The sequence below is a fragment of the Balaenoptera musculus genome, chromosome 19 (assembly GCF_009873245.2).
Source record: "Balaenoptera musculus isolate JJ_BM4_2016_0621 chromosome 19, mBalMus1.pri.v3, whole genome shotgun sequence".
Classification (NCBI taxonomy): Eukaryota; Metazoa; Chordata; class Mammalia; order Artiodactyla; family Balaenopteridae; genus Balaenoptera; species Balaenoptera musculus.
In genome coordinates, this window is record NC_045803.1 from 11,474,046 (window position 1) to 11,495,806 (window position 21,761).

The following is a 21,761-nucleotide window of genomic DNA, read 5'->3' on the forward strand; positions in this document are numbered from 1 at the left end:
CCAGGAGGAGTAAAATACTGACTGGTAATGCTTTAGTCTATTAAAACACTCAAAAGTATTCTTTGTGTTACACTGGATGATTAAAATTGCAATTATGTGGAATAATGCTGTCAACCACTAGCCGGTCAACGACTATACAGTGACATCACGGATGGCCTACCTGCACAAAATGGACATAGAGGTAGGGTGCAGATTAAAACAATGACCAAGATGAACCACAGACATTTGTCAATGCAGTTTTGATGTAACTGATATTTGGAAATCAGTAATTTTTAAAGGGTTGAATTCTGTAAGTATATAAACACTTTTATTTCATTGTAACTAATATGCTTTGATGCTAGCACTAAATCATGACAGCCACCCAGATGAAAATGAATGTGAGACACCACCAACTTTGAGATGCATTCTGATTTCCAAATATTAAAATTCATCTTAGAATTAAGTCGCTGTGTGTGATTTCCTACTCTAAAAGTCATACAAGTCTAAGATAAACTATCAGAATAAATTACACTTTTGCTGATTCAATTTTTGGTCAGTTAGCTTGTATTTCCATTTAAACCAGAAAATTTTGGGTCTGGATATCCCATATATTTTCTATTGCACAGTCTTACATCGTACATTTGGATTCTGCTTGCTGATATTTAATTAGAATTTTTACATTTACCTAAATTCAGTTAATCTAGCTTTTGCTTTTTAGAGGCTATCTCCATTTAGTTTTGTTACTAGATTTATGTTATCCAGGTAAGATGAGTTAGTAAAATTTTTAGCTATTTTCATCTTGAAATTTTTACCTAAGGAGATGACAATTTCCAAGTGTTGTTTCTAAAAGGGAGATCCTGGACCAATTTTTTCAGCCTTTTCCTTTGTTTATTGGTCCAAATAGGTTTAAATACATTGTATTGCCTTAAATTAAAAAAAAAAAAAAAACTCCGTATCTATAATTATATCTCCTTTCTTATTCATGATTCTACAATGTTGCCAATTTTCTTGATTTTTCTTTGTTCAGATTTATCAAAGTCTAGTTGAGGTTAGTGGACTTTTCACAGAGGAATAATGATCGAAGACTATTGCTTTAATTCCTAATCATTAATGTCAAATTTTAGCTATATTGATTGCTTCTGTATTTTGGTTTAGGATTTGTTATTTTTCTAGCTTCTTAGTTCAGTGCGACAGGAACCATGTAGATACTGGGGGAAACAAGGTATAGTTCTGGCCCTCCATGTGGGCCAGATGCATCTTGGTTCCTCCAAGACATATTAACAATGGTATTACTTTCCCACTGAGTACAGCTTCAGGGACATCCTACAAGCTCCAATATACAATCATTTCATTGTTTTCTGCAAAATCTCTAATTGTTTCAATTTTCTCTTTGATTCAGAACTTATACCTACATATGATTATACATTCCCAAAAGTAGCTGACCAAGGTTCATTAATCCTACTAGTTGTATAATGGATCTTTATAATGGAGAACTCTAGCAGTCACCATCTTTTTTTTTTAATTATTATTTATTTTTATTTTTATTTTATTTTTGGCTGCATTGGGTCTTCGTTGCTGCATGCAGGCTTTCTTTAGTTGCAGTGAACAAGGGCTACTCTTCGTTGCGGTGTGCAGGCTTCTCATTGCAGTGGCTTCTCTTGTTGCGAAGCACGGGCTCTAGGCACATGGACTTCAGCAATTGGGGCGCATGGGCTCAGTAGTTGTGGTGCACGGGCTTAGTTGCTCTGCGGCATGTGGGATCTTCCTGGACCAGGGATCGAACCCATGTCCCCTGCATTGGCAGGCAGATTCTTAACCACTGCACCACCAGGGAAGTCCAGCAGTCACCATCTTAATCAAATGATCAAACACAGCACTGGTGATAGTGGGAAAAATGGATATTAATTGCTTATGATGTCTTTCAATAAAAAGTACATGTCACCTCCTATGAATTGTTCTGGTGGAAAATATTTAATCCTCTAGCTCTAACTTGATTTTATGAGAGATATGAAGGATAGAGGTACAAATTAAATTTCACTATGAGAGAACAAACAAAATCTAGAATGTATGGCATTCTATAAAATAGCTTTCCTGAAATCTTCAAAAAGTCTGTTCAAGACTAAAATCTAGAGACATGACAACCAAATGCCATGTGTGAATATATATTCAGAAAGCAAAAATGGCCAAATGTTTAGAATTCTTGATTCTATGTAGAGAGTAGATGGATGTTCATTATACTGTTCTTTAAATTTTTCTGAATGTCTAAAAAATGATCATAATAAAGTTTTGGTAAAGAATTCAAAAATGGACAGTTTTCTTTTTGTTCTCTTTAATTTCTAATTTACCTCAAAAAGTGAGTGGAGAATTTTAATTATTAATTGTCTGTTGGGATTCATTACAGCAAATTGCTTCACATCTCTCTCTGATTCTTCTCCAGGTATAATCCCAACATCTTAACACTTACTAAATCCAAAATGTTTCTTTTTAGTCTTAATTTTTGATGCAGCTTAAGGGATAAATTATGAATAAAAATCCTCTCAAATTCTTTACATTTTACTAGATCTTTTATCCAGAATGAACCACCTGAAATTCAAATGGATGAGTGGTTATGGGAAGCTTTTCTAAATTCATTATATGAAATGGGCATTCCTCTCCTAAGACTTCGCCAGTAGTAATATTTATGATGATGATAATAAGAACAATAGTATGTATTGAGCACAGGCTACATACTAGATACTCTTCCAAGGATTTGACCCATACTACATCCATCCAATCTCTACAACAGCACTATTACAGAGCTACCATCACCAGCATTTTAAACATGATGCCCAGAGGGGATAAGCAGTTTGCCCAACATCCCACAATAAGGAGGTAGAATGGTGATAAAAATAAGTATGGTTTCTGCCATGGATAAGGTGTTTCCTACATTTGTGATATTAACAGGGTTATTCTCTAGGAAGAGTTTGCTGAAGTTTAACAAAGATTGAATAGTGTTGGAAAGCTTCTATTCATTCACTAAATCAACATATCTGGTATAAATTCTCTATGCTCTTATGGGCAGAAGGAAATTGTGATTCCCACATTAGCCAAATCTTCCTATGGAATGAATATTCTGCTACTTTAATTAGGGAGGTAACAAGGGAGGGATTTCTTCTTCTAATTAAGTCACATTGTGACTTGTGTCATGTTTTAAAAAGTGTGAATGCTGTCTCTCAAATTATCTAGGATAGGACAAACTTTTTGTTTTTAATTTCCAATCATTCATCGACTGATACTTTTGTAAAATATAATGATGTTATGGCAAAGTCAAATTGCTATCAAAGTTTCCAGACACTCTCACTTTCTGCATTTATCCCATGATTGACAGGTAACAATTCTGTGAACTGGCAAAAAGTCTCTGGCCAATAGTTTGAGTAGCACTTGTCTAAAAGCCTTCCTACAGTTCTAATTCAAAGGATTTCTCATTTGGATGAATTCCCTGATGTACTCTAAGATGTTTACCATGTCTACAAGTCTTCCCACATTCCTTAAATTCACAGGATTTCCCAGCAGTATGAATTCTCTGATTTGCAGGGCAAGAACCAAATTAAATTTACATCCTTCCCTTAAAGAGTAATGAGCATTTTTCCAATGTTTATGAGACTTTGTACCATGAATTAAATAAAGATCTTTACACATTCCCTACATTTAAATGGCTTCACATCAGTATAGATGTTCAATAAGATCATACAGAAGTCTAAAGGCCTTTTCATATTCCTCATTTTCAAAATATTTCTCACTAGTATGAATTTTCTGGTATCAAGTGAATTGTCCATACACAGGTAAGGCTTTTGCACATTCCCTACATTCATAAGGTTTCTCAAGAGTAAGACTTCTCCTCATGTTAAGTAAGTTGTCTGTACACACACAAAAATATGTTCTTTCACATCTCTTCAATCATAAAGTTTCACCAGCATCAACTGTCTTATTTGAGTAAGCTGTCCATATAAAGGCTTCCCCACATTCTTTATATTTGTAGGGTTTATCACTATTATTAGTTCTTTCATGTTGAACATGGCTTGAGCCACAAGTAAATGTCTTTCCAAATTCCTTACATTGATAAGGTTTCTTGCCAGTATGAAATCTCTGATGAACACGAAGTTGATAGCCACTACCAAAGGCCTTCCCACAGTCTTTACATTCATAGGATTTCTCACCAGTATGAACTCTCTCATGTTTAACAAGGCTTGAACCCCAACTAAAGGCCTTCCCACATTCCTTACATTTAAAAGGTTTCTCACCAGTATGGATTTTCTGATGTTGAGTAAGGTGATAGCCACGACTAAAGGCCTTTCCACATTCTTTACATTCATAGGGTTTCTCACCAGTATGGATTCTCTCATGTTGAACCAGACTTGAGCCACAATTAAAAGTCTTCCCACATTCCTTACATTCATAGGGTTTCTTGCCAGTATGAAATATCTGATGTCGAGTAAGTTGATAGCCACTACCAAAGGCTTTTCCACATTCTTTACATTCATAGGATTTCTCACCAGTATGGATTCTCTCATGTTTAACAAGGCTTGAACCCCAACTAAAGGCCTTCCCACATTCTTTACATTCAAAGGGTTTCTCACCAGTATGGATTTTCTGATGTTGAGTAAGGTGATAGCCTCGACTAAAGGCCTTTCCACATTCTTTACATTCATAGGGTTTCTCACCAGTATGGATTCTCTCATGTTGAACCAGACTTGAGCCACAATTAAAAGTCTTCCCACATTCCTTACATTCATAGGGTTTCTTGCCAGTATGAAATAACTGATGTCGAGTAAGTTGATAGCCCCAACAAAAAGCCTTTCCACATATTTTACATACATAAGGTTTCTTACCAGTGTGGATTTTATGATGCTGAGTAAGTTGATAGCCACGACTGAAGGCCTTCCCACATTCTTTACATTTATAAGGTTTCTCACCTGTATGAATTATCTCATGTTTAGCAAGGCTTGAGCCCCAAAAAAAGGCCTTTCCACATTCTTTACATTCGTAAGATTTCACACCAATATGAATTTTCTGATGTTGAGTAAGGTGATAGCCACGACTGAAGGCCTTCCCACATTCTTCACATTCATAGGGCTTCTCGCCAGTATGAATTCTCTCATGTTTAACAAGGCTTGATCCCCAACTAAAGGTCTTCCCACATTCCTTACATTCATAAGGTTTCTCACCAGTATGAAATCTCTGATGCACAGTGAGTTGATAGGCGCTTAAAAAGTCTTTCCCACATTCTTTACATTCAAAATGTTTTTCAGCCATATGAATTCTCTCATGTTGAACAAGTTTTGAGCCATGACTACAAGCCTTCCCACAATCCTTACAAACGTAAGGTTTCTCTTGATTATGAATTTTTTGATGTGCAGTAAGAGATTTACGTTTTCTGTAAGTGGGCACTTTTTCATAGCTGATTATCATTTGACTGAAGTATCCCTCTTGATGTCCCTGGAGGCCCTCAAATCTTCTCTTACACTTCCAATTATTTTTGAAAAGGAATGCCTCAAAGCCAAGGGTTTTACTTCTTTCCTTTATCTCCTGTTGGGGAAATTTTATTTCAAAAATGTCCTTTTTTGCAAATGTATTTTTGGTCTCATATGTTGACTCCAAATCTGAAAGAAAACAAGAAAACCACACATTTTATTGCCTTTACCAGAAAAAAAGCTCTTTATAGTAGAAATAAAGACAAATTGAAAAGAATACCCATAAGTGAACTCAATCAGGAGACTTACTGAATTCCTAGGCACAAGCCTCTCCCCTGTCCAACAACAAACTCAGCTTTGATTTTTCAGTTCTTGTGATATTCATGTTCTGATACGACAGTTTTCTGGAGGATTCCACAAAGATCACTTTAACAAGTCCCTCATCTTCCTGTGTAAGTGGTCTCTTAAACCAAATGTGCCCTTCCACTAGTCAAGTCACCGGGCAAAGGATATTAGGATCTGAGTTCAGGGCTGCTAAGGTGACTGGAATTTGTGGTTCAAGATTTATCTGAGAAAGAAGTCATGCAAAGAAGTTCCGGGAATCGATACAGGGATTCTCCCTTGGATCTGTAACCGAATGTCGTTATGCATCCACAAGGTGCCTCTCCACAATGTGACTGGGGTACTCTCAGAGATTCTAGAGGTTGTACAGTGGAGTGCCAACCCAACCTGAATGGAAAGACCTCAGTGAACACCCCCAAGCATTTATTTGAGGCCTCTCAAAGGACATATATTGAAAGTAAGAACCACACCCTGGAGCAGTAGTTCTCAAATTTTCTGGTCTCAGTATCTCTTATACTCTTAAATATTGGTAAATCCCTTGCTTGCACATGCATAAGTATATTTGAAATACAAAATATACAAATCTAGTATTTTTGCCTATTGGTGATTGTATAATATTTTGGTTGAGCTATTAAATGGTGGATGAGTACTGTGGATGTGATTGTGGGAAGTAACTTTAATCATGAATAAAACTGCACAGGACTAAACTGCACTAACTATTGCTATTTTATTGAACAATGTCTTATTGCTTTGTATACATTTACATTTGGGTGTAAAGACTGTGTGTATATCCAAAAGGAAGCCACAGTATTTAAATTGACTAACCTAATATTACAACTACTTTGAGATGACCAAATGTCAGCTAAAAGGAGTACAGTTTTGTACAACTTAGCATCAACAAGTAGTTCAATAAATTTGAATTAGGCTTGTATTATAATTACTTGGACTTGAATGTTTCTGTGTAATGCTTAACAGTGTTAGTAAATGAATACAGGTTTAACTTCTTTTTAGATGTTAAAAAAAAAAAAAGCACTGAGGACCCAAAAGAGGTTTTGTTTATGTGGGTTATGTCTTTTGACATTTACCATATTAGAAATTAAAATAGAAATTTAAAGATTTGTTAATTCATTTTAAAGTGACAATAAATCATTAAATTTTAACAAATAACATTAAATAATTAAATTTTCCCAAACAAAAAAATTAATGAATTATTGTTTTAATCTTCTGCAAATCTCTTTAATATCTGGTTTAACAGAAGACAACTGGATTCTCACATCTGCTTTTGCATTCAATCTGTAGCAATGCTATTTTGGTTGAAGGATATGAAGAAAATCCAGCCTCCCACAGATGTGTAATTGTAAAATAGCAGAATAGTCTATGAACTTGCTCAGGTAATTGTGGGTGTTATTCTTTGATACTACAGTAAAAATTGAGACGTGGTGGTTTCTTAAAGATTAGTTCCAATGTGGAATATGCAACCATACTGGTGAACTTTTCATACTATGTTACATTAAAATCCATTGCACTTTGGATGATTTTTTATCCATGCATAATTTTGTACTATGTACTGGTTATCTGAAAAACAGTAGTTCCCTGAGTTATGCAGATCTTTGAAATGTTGACATATTTCATTACACGATACCAAAAAATCACATTAATAATATCACCTCACCAGAAATTTTTTTACTTATTGGGAAGCTGTAAAGCTCAAAATAAAAGATACAAGCTTCACACAATTTTAATTTTTACTTAAAAGTTTGAATTTTATCATTGGCAACAAATACTTTTAGTTGTTCTTAAAGTGACAGGCTCATTTACAAGAAAATGTTTTCCAAATACCCAAGCCTAAAGAACCATAGTTTGTCTCATTCTTCCAAGGGAAAAAAAAAAAACAAAAACAAAAACAAAACTGTGTTCCATGAAAAAAGCAGCTAGTTTAACTCACAATTCAAACATCGGCACAGGTGGTTTCCCTCAAGGCAACCAGTGCACCTTAGTATACAGCAAAAGAGCTTAATGGAGACTTCCCATTTCATCACACAGAATATTCTAAAAATGCATCCTCAAGGGTCAAGATATAATAAAATGAAGCCCCAGAGCAGGGTACTAAAGGTCAACCAGCATGAGGAGGGTTTCAGTATAAAAGGGTTGTCCTATGTCAGAAGTCAGAATGCAAGCAGGGTAAGGACAAGTGTCTGTGTGTGAGTGACCTGGCATGGGTTGTCACAGCCCAAGTGGGATGAGACAGGCAATCACATGATCAAGGTGGTGGTGGTGGTGATAATAGAAGACTGGTTACACATAGAGCGTCTGATCAAATAAGTACAGTTGTCCCTCAGGATCCTTGGGGGATTGGTTCCAGAACCCACCTCGGATACCTGAGGATGCTAAGTCCCGTAATCGGCCCTCCTTTTCCACAGATGCAGAACGCATGGAAATGAAGGGTCAACTGTATATTTATTGAAAAATAATCTGCATATAAGTGGACCTGAATAGTTCAAACCCATGTTGTTCAAGGGTTGACAATAAATACATTAAGGATAATGGAACTCAGGTTTTTCACTGTCAGAAAAGGAAGTTAGAAATATGGAAAATGAATAAGCTGAAATGAAACCTGTAGTGTTGAAATGGAATTGGAGATATCTGTATGAACTCATGGTTTCAATCTACAGATGTAAATGTGTGTGCATGTATACGTATTTATGCATATAAACATATTCCCTACTCTGTCCACTGAGAGGGCCTAGGGACAGCCATCCCCCAGCAGGAGTGAGCAAATCTAGTACCCAGATTTTGGCTTCTAAATAGCATTCTCACCTAAAAGGAACCAGGACACCTTGAAGAAATGGCTGACTTTAGGGCTGGAGCAGGGAAAGTGCAAGATGAGCCTGGAACATGGTGTTGGGCAGAAAATAAGGAGGTGCTCTAAGTGTGATGGAGACATGCCAAAGGACACAGAAACCACCGTTGAGAGAATTCCCACTGGTCAAATCCAGGACCAGCTTCAAAATAAATAATGGGAAGAACAGATTACAACCCACGGACTAGAAATCCAACATATGAATAAGTTGAAAGTTTGAAGAGGAATACAATACTTAATAGTCTCAAAGTTCCTCCTCACAAAAGGCTCATTAAAGGAAAAAAGATTAACTTTACAGGGAGGAGGCCGGTGGACACTACCATAATCACCTGCTCAAAGTAAGCATCATCAGTAATGGCAAATCATTTGCTCCACCTGACAGAATGCAAGGAGAACACACCATCAGTTCTGTGATACTCCTGCCAAAGATGCATAATCCAAATCTAATCATGAGGAAAGAGCAGACAAACCCAAACTGAAGAACACTGCACAAAATAACAGGGCTGGAATCTTCAGAAGTAACAAGAAATGGGTATTTTGACAGGGAATGCATTAAATCTGTAGATTGCTTTGGGTAGTATGGTCATGTTAACGATATTAATTCTTGTAATCCAAGAACATGGAATATCTTTCCATTTCTTTGAATCATTTTTAATTTCCTTTATCAATGTTTTATAGTTTTCAGCATATAGGTCTTTCACCTCCTTGGTTAAGTTTATTCCTAGGTACTTTTTTTTGGACATGATTTTAAATGGAATTCTTTTTTTTTTTTTACTTTCTGGTATTTCACTGTTAGTATAAAGAAATGCAACAGATTTCTGTATACTAATCGTGCATCCTGCTACCTTGCTGAATTTATTTTTTAGTTCTGATAGTTTTTGTGTGAAGTCTTTACGGTTCTTTATATGGAGTATCATGTCATTTGCAAATAGTGACAATTTTACCTCTTCCCTTCCAATTTGGATACCTTTTATTTCTTTTTCTTGTCTGAATTCTGTGGCTAGGACTTCCAATACTTTGTTGAATAGAAGTGGTGGGAGTGGGCATCCTTGTCTTGTTCCTGAAGTTAGTGAGAAGGCTTTCAGCTTTTCATCACTGAATACTATTGATATGTTGGCTGTGGGTTTGTTGTAAATGGCTTTTATTATGTTGAGATATGTTCCCTCTATACCCACTTTAGTGAGAGTTTTTATCACGAATGGATGTTGAATTTTATCAAATGCTTTTTCTGTGTCTATTCAGATAATCACGTGGTTTTTCTCTTTTCTTTTGTTAATGTGATGTATGTATCACAGTGATTGATTTGCATATGTTGAACCAGCCTTGTGACCCTGGAACGAATCCAACTGATCATGGAGTATGATCATTTTTATGTATTGTTAGATTCAGTTTGCTAATATTTCGTTGAGAATTTTTGCATCTATATTCATCAATGATATTGGCCTGTAATCTTCTTTGTTTGTAGTGTCTTTGTCTGGTTTTGGTATCAGGGTGATGATGGCTTTATAGAATGAATTTGGAAGCATTCCCTCTTCAATCTTTTGGAGTAGTTTGAGAAGGATAGGTAGAAGTTCTTCTTTGTATGTTTGGTATAATCCCCCAGAGAAGCCATCCAGTCCTGGACTTTTTGTTTGCATGGAGTTTTTTAAAATTACAGATCCTATTTCATTTCTAGTGATCGGTCTCTTCAAATTATCTGTTTCTTCTTGATTCAGTTTTGGCAGGCTGTATGTTTCTAGAAACTTGTCCATTTCTTCTAGGTTGTCCAATTTGTTGGCATATAACTGTTCATAGTAATCTCTTATGATTTTTTGTATTTTCATGGTATTGGTTATTATTTCTCCTCTTTCATTTCTTATTTCGTTTATTTGGGTTCTATCTCTTTTCTTCTTGGTGAGCCTGGCTAGAGGTTTGTCAATTTTGTTTATCTTTTCAAAAAACCAGCTCCTGGTTTTATTGACCTTTTCTATTGTTGTTTTGATCTCTTTTTTATTTATTTCTTCTCTGATCTTTATTATGTCCTTCCTTCTGCTGACTTTGGGTTTTGTTTGTTCTTTTTTTTCTAATTCTTTTAGGTAGTGGGTTAGGTTGTTTATTTGAAATTTTTCTTATATCTTGAGGAAGGCCTGAATCACTGTGAACTTCTTAGAACTGCTTTGGCGCATCCCATAGATTTGTAAGGTCGTGTTTTCATTGTTGTTTGTCTCATTTTTCACAGAACTAGAACAAATAATCCTAAAATTTATATAGAACCACAAAAGACACAGAATTGAAAAAGTAATCCTGAGAGGAAAAAAAGCTGGAGGCATAACTCTTCCAGACTTCAGACAATATTACAAAGCTACAATAATCAAAACAGCACGGTATTAGCACAAAAACAGACATATTGATCAATGCAACAGAATAGAGAGCCCAGAAATAAACCCATACATCTACAGTCAATTAATCTACGACAAAGGAGGCAAGACATACAATGAAAAAAAGACAGTCTCTTCAACAAGTGGTGTTGGGAAAGCAGAACAGCTACATGTAAATCAATGAAATCAGAACACTCCCTCACACCATATACAAAATGGTTTAAAGACGTAAATATTAAGACATGACACCATAAAACTCCTAGAAGAGAAACAGGCAAAACATTCTTGGATATAAATCGTGGAACTATTTTCTTAGACCAGTCTCCCAAGGCAAGAAAAATAAAAGCAAAAATAAACAAATGGGACCTAATCAAACTTAAAAGCTTTTGCATAACAAAAGAAATCATCAACAAAATGAAAAGACAACATACAGAGTGGGAGAAAATATTTGCAAATGATGCGACCAACAGGGGTTAATTTCCAAAATACACAAACAGCTCATACAGATCAGTATCAAAAAAACAAACAACCCAATCAAAAAATAGGCAGAAGACCCAAATAGACATTTTTCCAAAGAAGACATACAGATGGCCAACAGGCACATGAAAGGATGCTCAACATCGGTAAGTACGAGAGAAATGCACATCAAAACTGCAATGAGGTATCACCTCACACCGGTCAGAATGGCCACCATCAAAAAGTCTACAAATAATAAATGCTGGAGATGGTGTGGCGAAAAGGGAACCCTCATACAGTGTTGGTAGGAATATAAATTGGTGCACTCACTATGGAAAACAGTATGGAGGTTTCTTAAAAAACTAAAAATAGAGCTACCATATGATCCAGCAATCCCATTCCTGGGCATATATTCCAAAAAGATGAAAACTCCAATTCGGAAAGATACATGCACCCCAATGTTTATAGTGGCACTATTCACAATAGCCAAGGCATGGAAACAACCCAAGTGCCCATCAATAGACAATTCGTTTTAAAAGATGTGGTGTATATACACAATGGAATATTACTCAGCCATAAAAAAGAATGAAATATTGCCATTTGCAGCAACATGGATGGACCTAGAGAATATCATACTAAGTGAAGTAAGTCAGAGGAAGACAGATATTATATGATATCACTTATATGTGGAATCTAAGAAATAGTACAAATGCATCTATATACAAAACAGAAGCAGACTCACAGACATAGAAAACAAACTTATGGGTACCAAAGGGGAAAGTGGGGGGGGGGGATAAATTAGGAGTATCAGATTAACAGATACAAACTACTATACACAGAATAAACAACAAGGATTTACTGTACAGCATAAGGAACTATATTCAGTATCTTGTAATAACCTATAATGGAATATAATCTAAAAATATATATATTCTTAAGACAAAAACCCCAAAACAGTATACTATCTAGCCCTTGCCTATCTCTGTAACCCAAATTCTTAGCACATGCTCCTTTACTAACGCTACCCTGGCCTTCTTAGAGTTCTTCCAATAAAGTTCCTTACCAACCTTAGGGCCTTTGCCATTCACTGTGATTGATATATTCCTCCCCCAGGTATTCATATAACTTGATCCCAGGTTTCATGTCTCTATTCAAGAAAGCTTTCCCTGACCATCTTATCTGAATTGGCCCTATCAATTCTCATCATTTTCTATTCTCTTATGCTGTTTGCCTCTCCTGAACAACATGTTTCATTACATGATACTATTTATCTACTTGTTTACTTATTTTATGTTTCTCCTCAACTACATAAAGTGCATGAGAATGAGCAAGTTATCAATCTTGTTCCTGATTGTATTAATAGTGCCCAGTACAATGCCTGGCTAGGAGTAGGCACTCCAAACGTTTGAAGAATTTATGAATGAATATGTATATTCATTCACATACACACACAAATGCAAAAGAGCTGGAAAGCAGCTGCATCCAACATGTAAGTAAAATGGTTCCATTGGGAACAAAAAAGAACACTTTCCTCACTGAAATGGGAGGGAATTGTAAGAAGAAAAACAAGGAGCCTGGGAAATGAGATGAAGATGAAGTTCCTTTTGTAGCTCAAACTGAGATCTCTATCTCCTCCCAGGTGTTGGGCCTTCACTCCACAGGCCTTGGTCCTTCATAAGGAGTTTCCAAACACCATCCCAGTTGTTCCCCCTTCTCCTCCTCTGTGACCTGTGAGGTTGTTCCTGCACTGATGGTTCCCTCCTGCCTTTGCCTTCCTGGGATCCGACTTCTTGTACCCCACCCACCCCTCAACTACCCAGGGCTCCTCTCCTTGCTCCAATAATGTCATCATATCTGGCTTAGAAATGGAGTGTCTGCTTGCAAGAAAAGAAATGCCAAATGGTGTAAGGGTTTTGTTGTGTTTTTTTGTTAATTATAAGGGCAAAACATTTGGTTAAATTTGCAATAAAGTAAAGGTGAAAATAATATTGATGAAGACTTCAGAGAAGAGAAGGATGGTGGGAATGAAGAACATGAGATCATATAAGTAGGAAAATAATCTTGTTTTAGACTCATTCAGGTTCTATCTCTTTAGAGCAAACAGAACACAGTGGCTAAGAACACAGATTCTGGAGCCAGACTTCCTAGGTTCAGTTGTTGCCACTGCATCCCCACCAGCTGTGTGACCTTGGGAGGGCACTTAAACTGTATGTGCCTCAGTAATCTCATCTATAAAAAGGGTTAAAAATAGTACCTACCTCATGGGGATGTTGTAAAAGTTAAATAAGTTCATGTATTTGCTCTGCTTAGAACAGGGCCTGGTTTATAGTAAGCGCAATGTTAACTATTACCATTATTATTGTTACTGTTGTTATTTTGCTTAAGTGGAAACAAGTTTTGTGAGACATTTCTAGGATTTAACTTAGTGTAGGATTTAACTTTGTAAAGTGCAAAGTTCACAGATTGTAACTTTCAACTTCAAATATGCTGGAAGTAAAGGAACGTATTCACTTAGTATGAATTTCTGTTCATTCAATCCACTGCTACATAAAGTGGAGAGGCTCTTTTGAAAGCCAGAGTATGTCAGGATTCTGTTTCTAGCTGTACTCCCCATACATGGGTCAGAATATATAAAGGGCAGCAATTCTTTAGTATGCATAAAAATCACCTGGGGATCTTGTGTAAATGTAGATTCTGTTCTGCAGCTCTGGGGTAGGACTCGACAAGCTGCATTTCTAACAAGCCCCGGGGACTTCCCTGGTGGTGCAGTGGTTAAGAATCGACCTGCCGAATAAAGACGCAGACTTAGAGAACAGACTTGAGGACATGGGGCCGGGGAGGGGGTAGGGGGGTGGGGGCTGGTATGAAGTGAGAGAGTAGCACTGACATATACACACTACCAAATGTAAAATGGATGGCTAGTGGGAAGCAGCCGCACAGCACAGGGAGATCAGCTCCGTGCTTTGTGACGACCTAGAGGGGTGGGACAGGGAGGATGGGAGGGAGGCTCAAGAGGGAGGGGATATGTATACTTATAGCTGATTCACTTTGTTGTATAACAGAAACTAATGCAACGTTGTAAAGCAATCATACTCCAATAAAGATAATGAAAAAAAAAACAAAGAATCCGCCTGCCAGTGCAGGGGACACGGGTTCGATCTCTGGTCCAGGAAGATCCCACATGCTGCGGAGCAACTAAGCCCGTGCGCCACAACTACTGAGCCTGCGCTCTAGAGCCCGCAAGCCACAACTACCAAGCCCACATGCCACAACTACTGAAGCCCGCGCGCCTAGAGCCCAGGTTCCGCAACAAGAGAAGCCACTGCAAGGAGAAGCCCGCGCACCACAACGAAGAGTAGCCTCCTCTTGATGCAACTAGAGAAAGCCCGTGCGCAGCAACGAAGACCCAATGCAGCCAAAAATAAATAAATAAATAAATAAATTAAAAAAAAAAAAAGTTCCTCTAACAAGCCCCGGAAGAAGCTGATGATAGGTATTTGTGTAATACTTAACAATAAAAAAATTAAAACCCCACATAAAGCAAATCATGGCTTCTAACCACTAAGAGAACGTTCCACATTCTTCCCCAAAACCAACAATGCTGCCTGTCACCTGGGCCCTGTCTGTCTCCCTGACTCACTTCTTGGTATTCTCTCCTTCACTAACTCTGCTCTGGCCTTTCTATGGTTCCTAATACAAAAGAACCACACTTTGAGTAGCAAGGACACAGATCATCTATAGAAATGTTGAAGCTAAACACAGTATAAAATCTGGTTTCTTTGACAGTGGTTATGAAATAAACACCCCATAATGCAAATCTAGCTCCTTGGTCATTAAAGAAGAGAGGCCATTACAGGAAGGGCCAGAGGAAGGTTGAAGCTCACTGAGGGATGGGACGATCGAGGTGCTCAATGAACCCATTTCTAAGCCAACAAATACCAAAACATTCCTTTGAGAACACAGAGGAGAAATTCACCTGGTTTCTTCAAAGACAGCCCTGTAATTCCTAGTGCAGAAAGCTGATGTTCCAGAGAGGAGATTCTAAACTATTTCAGGCAGATGAACTTACCCAGTGAGACCAAGTTGCTATAGTTCTCCAACATCACATCCACGTACAAGTCCCTCTGAGCAGGGGCCAGGAATTCCCACTCCTCCTGAGAGAAGTCGACGGCCACATCCCTGAATGTCACCAAGCCCTGAAACCAAAAACCCACCACACATTACTTGTGAAATTAAAGAAATTTAGAAATTATTTCCAAGAGGAAAAAAGAGGAGTATGAAGCATGAACTATAAGAAGAGGAAAATATAACAATCAAGTGGGCTGGAAGCCTATGAGACGTATGGGTAGGGAAAAGTAAAGAAATTAGTATGACTAAAGCAGAGTGTCTACATGTTCTAGAAGAAACCTATTACAGCACAAAGAACTTCCTGGATACTGTGAGGTAACTCAGCTATCCAGACCTGTCTGATAATGCATAAAATAATGTTTCTCTTCTATTAAATAAAAATAGTGTTGGGGGAAGGGGATGGGGGCGTTTACAGGTGTGTATACATACATACAACCTGCTAAGTGCCTGCTTCATAAATTCTTATTTATTTATTTATTTATTTATTTATGGCTGCGTTGGGTCTTCGTTGCTGCGCGGGCTTTCTCTAGTTGTGGCAAGCGGGGGCTACTCTTCGTTGTGGTGCGCGGGCTTCTCATTGCAGTGACTTCTCCTGTTGCGGAGCAAGGGCTCTAGGCGCGCGGGCTTCAGCAGTTGTGGCTCGTGGGCTCTAGAGTGCAGGCTCAGTAGTTGTGGCACACGGGCTTAGTTGCTCCGCGGCATGTGGGATCTTCCTGGACCAGGGCCCGAACCCATGTCCCCTGCATTGGCAGGAGGATTCTTAACCAGTGCGTCACCAGGGAAGTCTCATAAATTCTTTATAAATGTGAACTGCTACACCATCTTTTCCCTTTAAGAAATACCAAAAAAACATGAAAACTTTTTTTCCAAATGTACTATAAAATCTCTTATTTTAGAAAAATGATTTCAATTAAATTAAGGACTATCATTAAGCCTCAAGTGAACCATGCTGTGAGATTATATCATCAGCATTTTTTCTTATTATGATGAATCGAATACATAAAATGTTTTTATTAGCTGCAATTCAGTTCATCATATGGATATATGAGATTAATAACTATTATACATTTAGGTTGAACAAAACTTCCAAGATTTTCTTAATTCTAGGAGTCTATTATCAGCCAGTACTTAAGAATCTGGATCATCTTTTTACATGGTAACATCAACCACCTGATGCTTAACACATTCCTTGTTCCTGAGTTGGAGAATATCGATAGAGGATATCAGACACAACACAGATGTCACATCCTGGTCAATAACTAAACAGACTTTGACACTGGTGTTTACTGATAAGGGAGTCCCTGGAAAGAACCACTCACTCCCCGCTCTAATCGTAAAAGCTTGCAAAGCATGTGATCTCATACAAACTGAGGCTAAGACAAAGAAATCCCAAATTCCATCTTGTCTTTCTGGAAAACTCAGGTCTGTGAAGAAGTTCCACGTTTTCCTGTGTGGTCCAAAGGGACCCTCATCACTAACTCATCACACCGCAGACCTGTCTTGGGAATGAGAAATTCTGATAAGGGAAATGGGGCAGCCCTGGCCGAACAAAGATGGAAGTGATAACAAAAGGCAAGACCCAAGACAGCCTGCCATGGATACGTCCCAGTTAAACACCAAAGCTCTTCCAGAGAATACACAGACTACTGAAACTGTTCTCGTGGGTGGCCATCCAGCTGGCTAAGGGCAGAGTATCCTGACCGACTTCTTTGCTAGCTGTATCTTAGCCTGAAAAAGAAAAACTACTGGGGGAACTTCAGCCATCTTTTTCTAGATAGCACATGAGCTAATCAGCATCTTAGCTTGAAAGAGGGAAACTGTTGCTTTCCAAATGTCTGCAGTCTTTCATTCTCTCCTCTTTCCTTCTTCTATGAATCCTCTTTGTGCCTTTGAAAGATGAACTCAATCTACTGTTGGTTTTCCTTGTATACAAATAAAAGCGAGCTGATTGTTCTCTGTATTTCTTTACATTACTCTTTGACAGACACTCAAATATTTCCCTTAAAGGACTCCATTCTTTCACTGCTCTTGATGGAAGACTGAACCGCAGGAGATGTTGAGTAATGTGCTCAATGAATATGATGGCACTGATTGGAAAAGGCACAGAGGGAGGACGCTGGGCTATTTGGCATCATCCTTTACTGGAACAGAAGGAACTGAGAAGCAGGTTCAGGGATGGGGTTCTGTTAAGTAGAAAGCTTTAGGGTTAATTCAGGAAAAGATTCACGTGACCTAAAAATCACAACACTTCAAGGAGCGAGAAATACCAACTTACATCAGTCATGGTTCTAGAATTGCAGGAACTAATTAATGCTCCATAGGGTTCCTCTACTGGTGAAGCACAGAGTCCAGAAAAGCCAGAGCTGCAGAAGGAAAAAGCAGCTTTAGATCAGGTGTGCTTAAGTGATCCTGTCTTGTCTTAAGCAACTGAATAAAAATACATGAAAATATTAGGGATGATTAACTCCACAGGATATAATTTTAACTTCCTTCTCTACACAATCCCTGGATTGCTGAATTTTTTGCAACAAACCTGCATTAACTCCATAATCAGAAAAATAAAGATATTTCCAAATGTAAAAAACTGAGTGACAGGGAATTCAGTCATTAGGAAAACTGAACAAACAGGCCCAACACTGAAAATCGGTGGGTCTGAAACAAATGACACCTACCAGCTCTTCAACATCTTGTAGCTGTAGCTCCTCACTACAGCGAGACACTTTCACTGTCAAGATCCTCCTGTGAATGAACATGAATTATGTAAGTCCCCTTCAAAGTCACAGCAAGGAAATATATGCATATAAACAGAACAATATTTGGTACAGAGTAGATACTTAACAAGTGTGGCTACACCTCTCTAATTCTTCACTGAATGGTCAATTTAAAACATTTGGATACAATCCTTGAAAAATGTCTTTCAAAACTCTCTCTTATTGGATGGGATCCATATATAACTCATAATATTCTTAAGTACTTTTGTTCATAACTATTAACTATTGCTTGATATTTTATCATTTACATTTTCCCTTCTTTTGATTCTTTATAAACATAATGTTTATTAGGTGCATATTATTCCATCAAATGGTATACTGCATTTACTTAACTGTTTCCATTTCATTGGATGCTAAATTTGTAAAAGCTCCTTCCAAGCTATTATAATTTTATTCCAGACAAACGGAGCTAGATCTTTTTGGGGTCACGCATACTCAGTAATCTCATGAAATTAGAGACACTCTGCCCACTTAGAAAATTAATTTACAAATATTTACAAAAATTCTGTCTCTATTTCAAGGGATCTGTGATCACCTGGTTGCTTATAAATGGAATAAGAAGACCTCAGGTTAAGATTTCCTGTTCTAGACCATTTGAGCCCCTGGTAACTTTTTCAAACTCGCAAGCACCCACCACAATCATTTTATTTCTCTTCATATTTTGATCTATAAAAAGTTGATGTGGAATGATCCAGAATCACCACATAACAGCAAATCTTAATATTTACTAAGCCTGTATCATGGGGCAGGCACTGTTCTATGGAGCTTTACACATATGAACTCAACTTACATCATTATAACTCCATTAGGTAGGTATTACTTTGTTCCAATTTTGTAGACATGGCACAGAGAGCCTGAGTCGTTTATCTACACTCACATAGCAAGTAACAGGTAGAGCTGGATCCAGATGCTCTAGATCCAGAGCCTTACTCTTAACCACAGCACAGTACTACCTCTCACAACCCGCACAGAATTGGATCTGAAATAACTCATGTTTAGCAATGCTACAGATTTCTACCTAAATATTATCTGAAAGTCTCTGCCCTTGTGGGTACAAACTGCAAACCACTACTGTAATAGGGAAGAACCTTTATGTTCTATTACAAGTTAATCACTAAAGGGATGTTGCCTATAAGCTTAAATTATACATAATGGCCCATCTCTGGGAACCCTGCCTAAACCCCCCAGGTAATGAGCATTAAGCTAAAATACCTTTGTTTAGCTCACAGGAAATATCCTGACCAGATCCACCTATGAATGCCTACAGGGAGGAAAAAATTAACACATCCCCTCCAGAGGCTGACAGAAACCAGGAAATGTCTGGCTTCACTCCCTCCCCTTTCAGTATAAAAGACGCCTGAATTCTAATTCAGGCCAGATGCTTCTTTGGGACATGAGCCCACCGTCTTCTCCGTCTGCTGGCTTTCTGAATAAAGTCGCTATTCCTTGCCCTAACAACTCGTCTCTCGATTTATCGGCCTGTCCTGGGGCAAGCAGTTTGAGCTTGGACTCGGCAACACCATGCTCAAAGCTCAATCACATTGCCACCCCTGAAAGCCTCACAACATTGTAATTTACTACCTGAAATAACCAATCCCCTCCTACCTTGCCTTGCTTTGAAAACCATGACTGTGGAGCAGATAAAAACTAATTTGTATTCGATACCACCTACATGCTAATCTCCTCAAGTAATCATAGTCTAAAATAAAGCCCTAACATCCCACCTCCAGCCCACCTCCTGGAGGAGGTGTGCTTCTATACCACCAGAATGCTTAGGGACTTCCCTGGCGGTCCAGTGTTAAGACTCCGCCCTTCCACTGCACGGGGGAGGAGCGGGTTCCACCCCTGGTCGGTGAACTAGGATCCGGCGTGCCACGCGGTAGGACCAAAAAAAAAAAAAAAAAAAAATTGCTTAGAAAGGGAAAATGTACTGTAGGATTTGAACAATCTGCCATATGAACAGATGGCTACTGACTGAGGAAAAGGACAATAGGGGGCCTCTGGGAAGACGGAGGCACCAGCATGATGGGTCATTTACCAGAAGGAAGACCCAAGATAGACACTACTAGTCAAGTGTCTTGACAAACAGTCAAGATATTTCTGGTCAAGGAAAGCAAATAGCGTCATGATCTAAAAACAAAAGTAACTATGAATAAAAAAGAAACACAAATTCACCTGAACCTTGATTTCTAAATATGCAACAATTCTGTCCTTCTCAGGGTCCTTCTTAGAAACCCAGCAGCAACTAGGGTTGGGGGGGGTGGGCGTTAGGGGCAGCAGGAGGGGGTGGGGAGAAATCACGAGACACCAGTATTTCTTGGAACACAGACAAACCTAACTAAAAACAAAACAAAACAAAACACCCTCCAGGGGCCACATCTGCCTTCACCCACACATACACAAACGGAATTCAAAGGGAAACTGGAGTTGAGTTGACAGCAATTCTTGGGGACAGAGGTCTGTTTGTAGTGGAGCTGAAACAGGTAGCTGGGCCCCCAAGGAGGTGACTTTTCTAGGAATCCTACCTGTGGGTCCTCCCCAATCATGTCTTTCCAGGAGCCTGTCACGAGGACACGTCCAGATGTCAAATTTTCATCCCAAGACTAGATCTGTACCTTCTTACTGGAAACGTACATTCTAGGGCTTAGTCCTGGAATTCTTTTCTAGCGGTCACTTAACTCTGGCAGCCCCTAAGAGAGTCTAGGAGGAACCTAGAGCATCCCGCCCAAGCAAACCACACCTACAAACAAGGCCACGCACTTCATGACCCCGTCACACATTCCCAATCGCACACACCGTTAGGGAGACACACCCCGGCCCTGTCACGCCGTCTGTCACACACCAACCTTCTCAGCCTCTCGTTCACACACAGGCTTGAGGCTCCGGACACGACTCGCCCTATCCGCTGCCCGGGCCTTCTCACCTCGAGCGCCTCCCAGCGTCACCCCCACACGCACTGCTGGCTCCGACAAGGCTCTGGCGAAGTCCGCTGAGCCCTCCCACCCTCACCCGGCGCTGATCACTTCCACGGACGCGACCAACTCACCGCGCAGAGTCCAAAAATCTCGAAAACACCGGAAAGGGACCCAGAAACGGAGGTTAGTTTGGGCCCAGAGGCTCATGGGAAATAAGAGCCGGAACATCCTCTGAAGCTCGGAGCCCGGCGTTTCCAGGCGCTCTCCGCAGGCAATCTCGCCCTGCCCCGAGAGGTCCTGTGCCCTGAGACTTCTGGGAAATGTAGTTCGCGGCAGGCGAATCCCCAGAAGCTGGGAACCTGGACCTTCAGAATGCTCCCAGCATGCAACTCGGCTCCGCCTATCAGAGGCGCCTTTTCCAAAGCCCACCCGAATCTCTGGTCTTAGCTGGAAGGAGTAGTTCGAGTCTTGGTCGAGCCTAGTGACTCAGTAGTCTTTAGCAT

General features: G+C 38.9%; 1 protein-coding gene across 1 annotated transcript; it reads right to left on the reverse strand.

The window, feature by feature from the left end:
* Window positions 1–1,816: 1,816 nt before the first annotated feature.
* Window positions 1,817–21,537, reverse strand: ZNF283 (zinc finger protein 283). The gene is given in 6 exon segments (XM_036832376.1): window positions 1,817–3,966; window positions 3,968–5,618; window positions 15,514–15,640; window positions 17,848–17,935; window positions 18,245–18,311; window positions 21,390–21,537. Coding segments are annotated over 5 exon segments (1,935 nt in total). The 5' UTR covers window positions 18,259–18,311; window positions 21,390–21,537; the 3' UTR covers window positions 1,817–3,911.
* Between the last annotated feature and the right edge of the window lie 224 nt (window positions 21,538–21,761).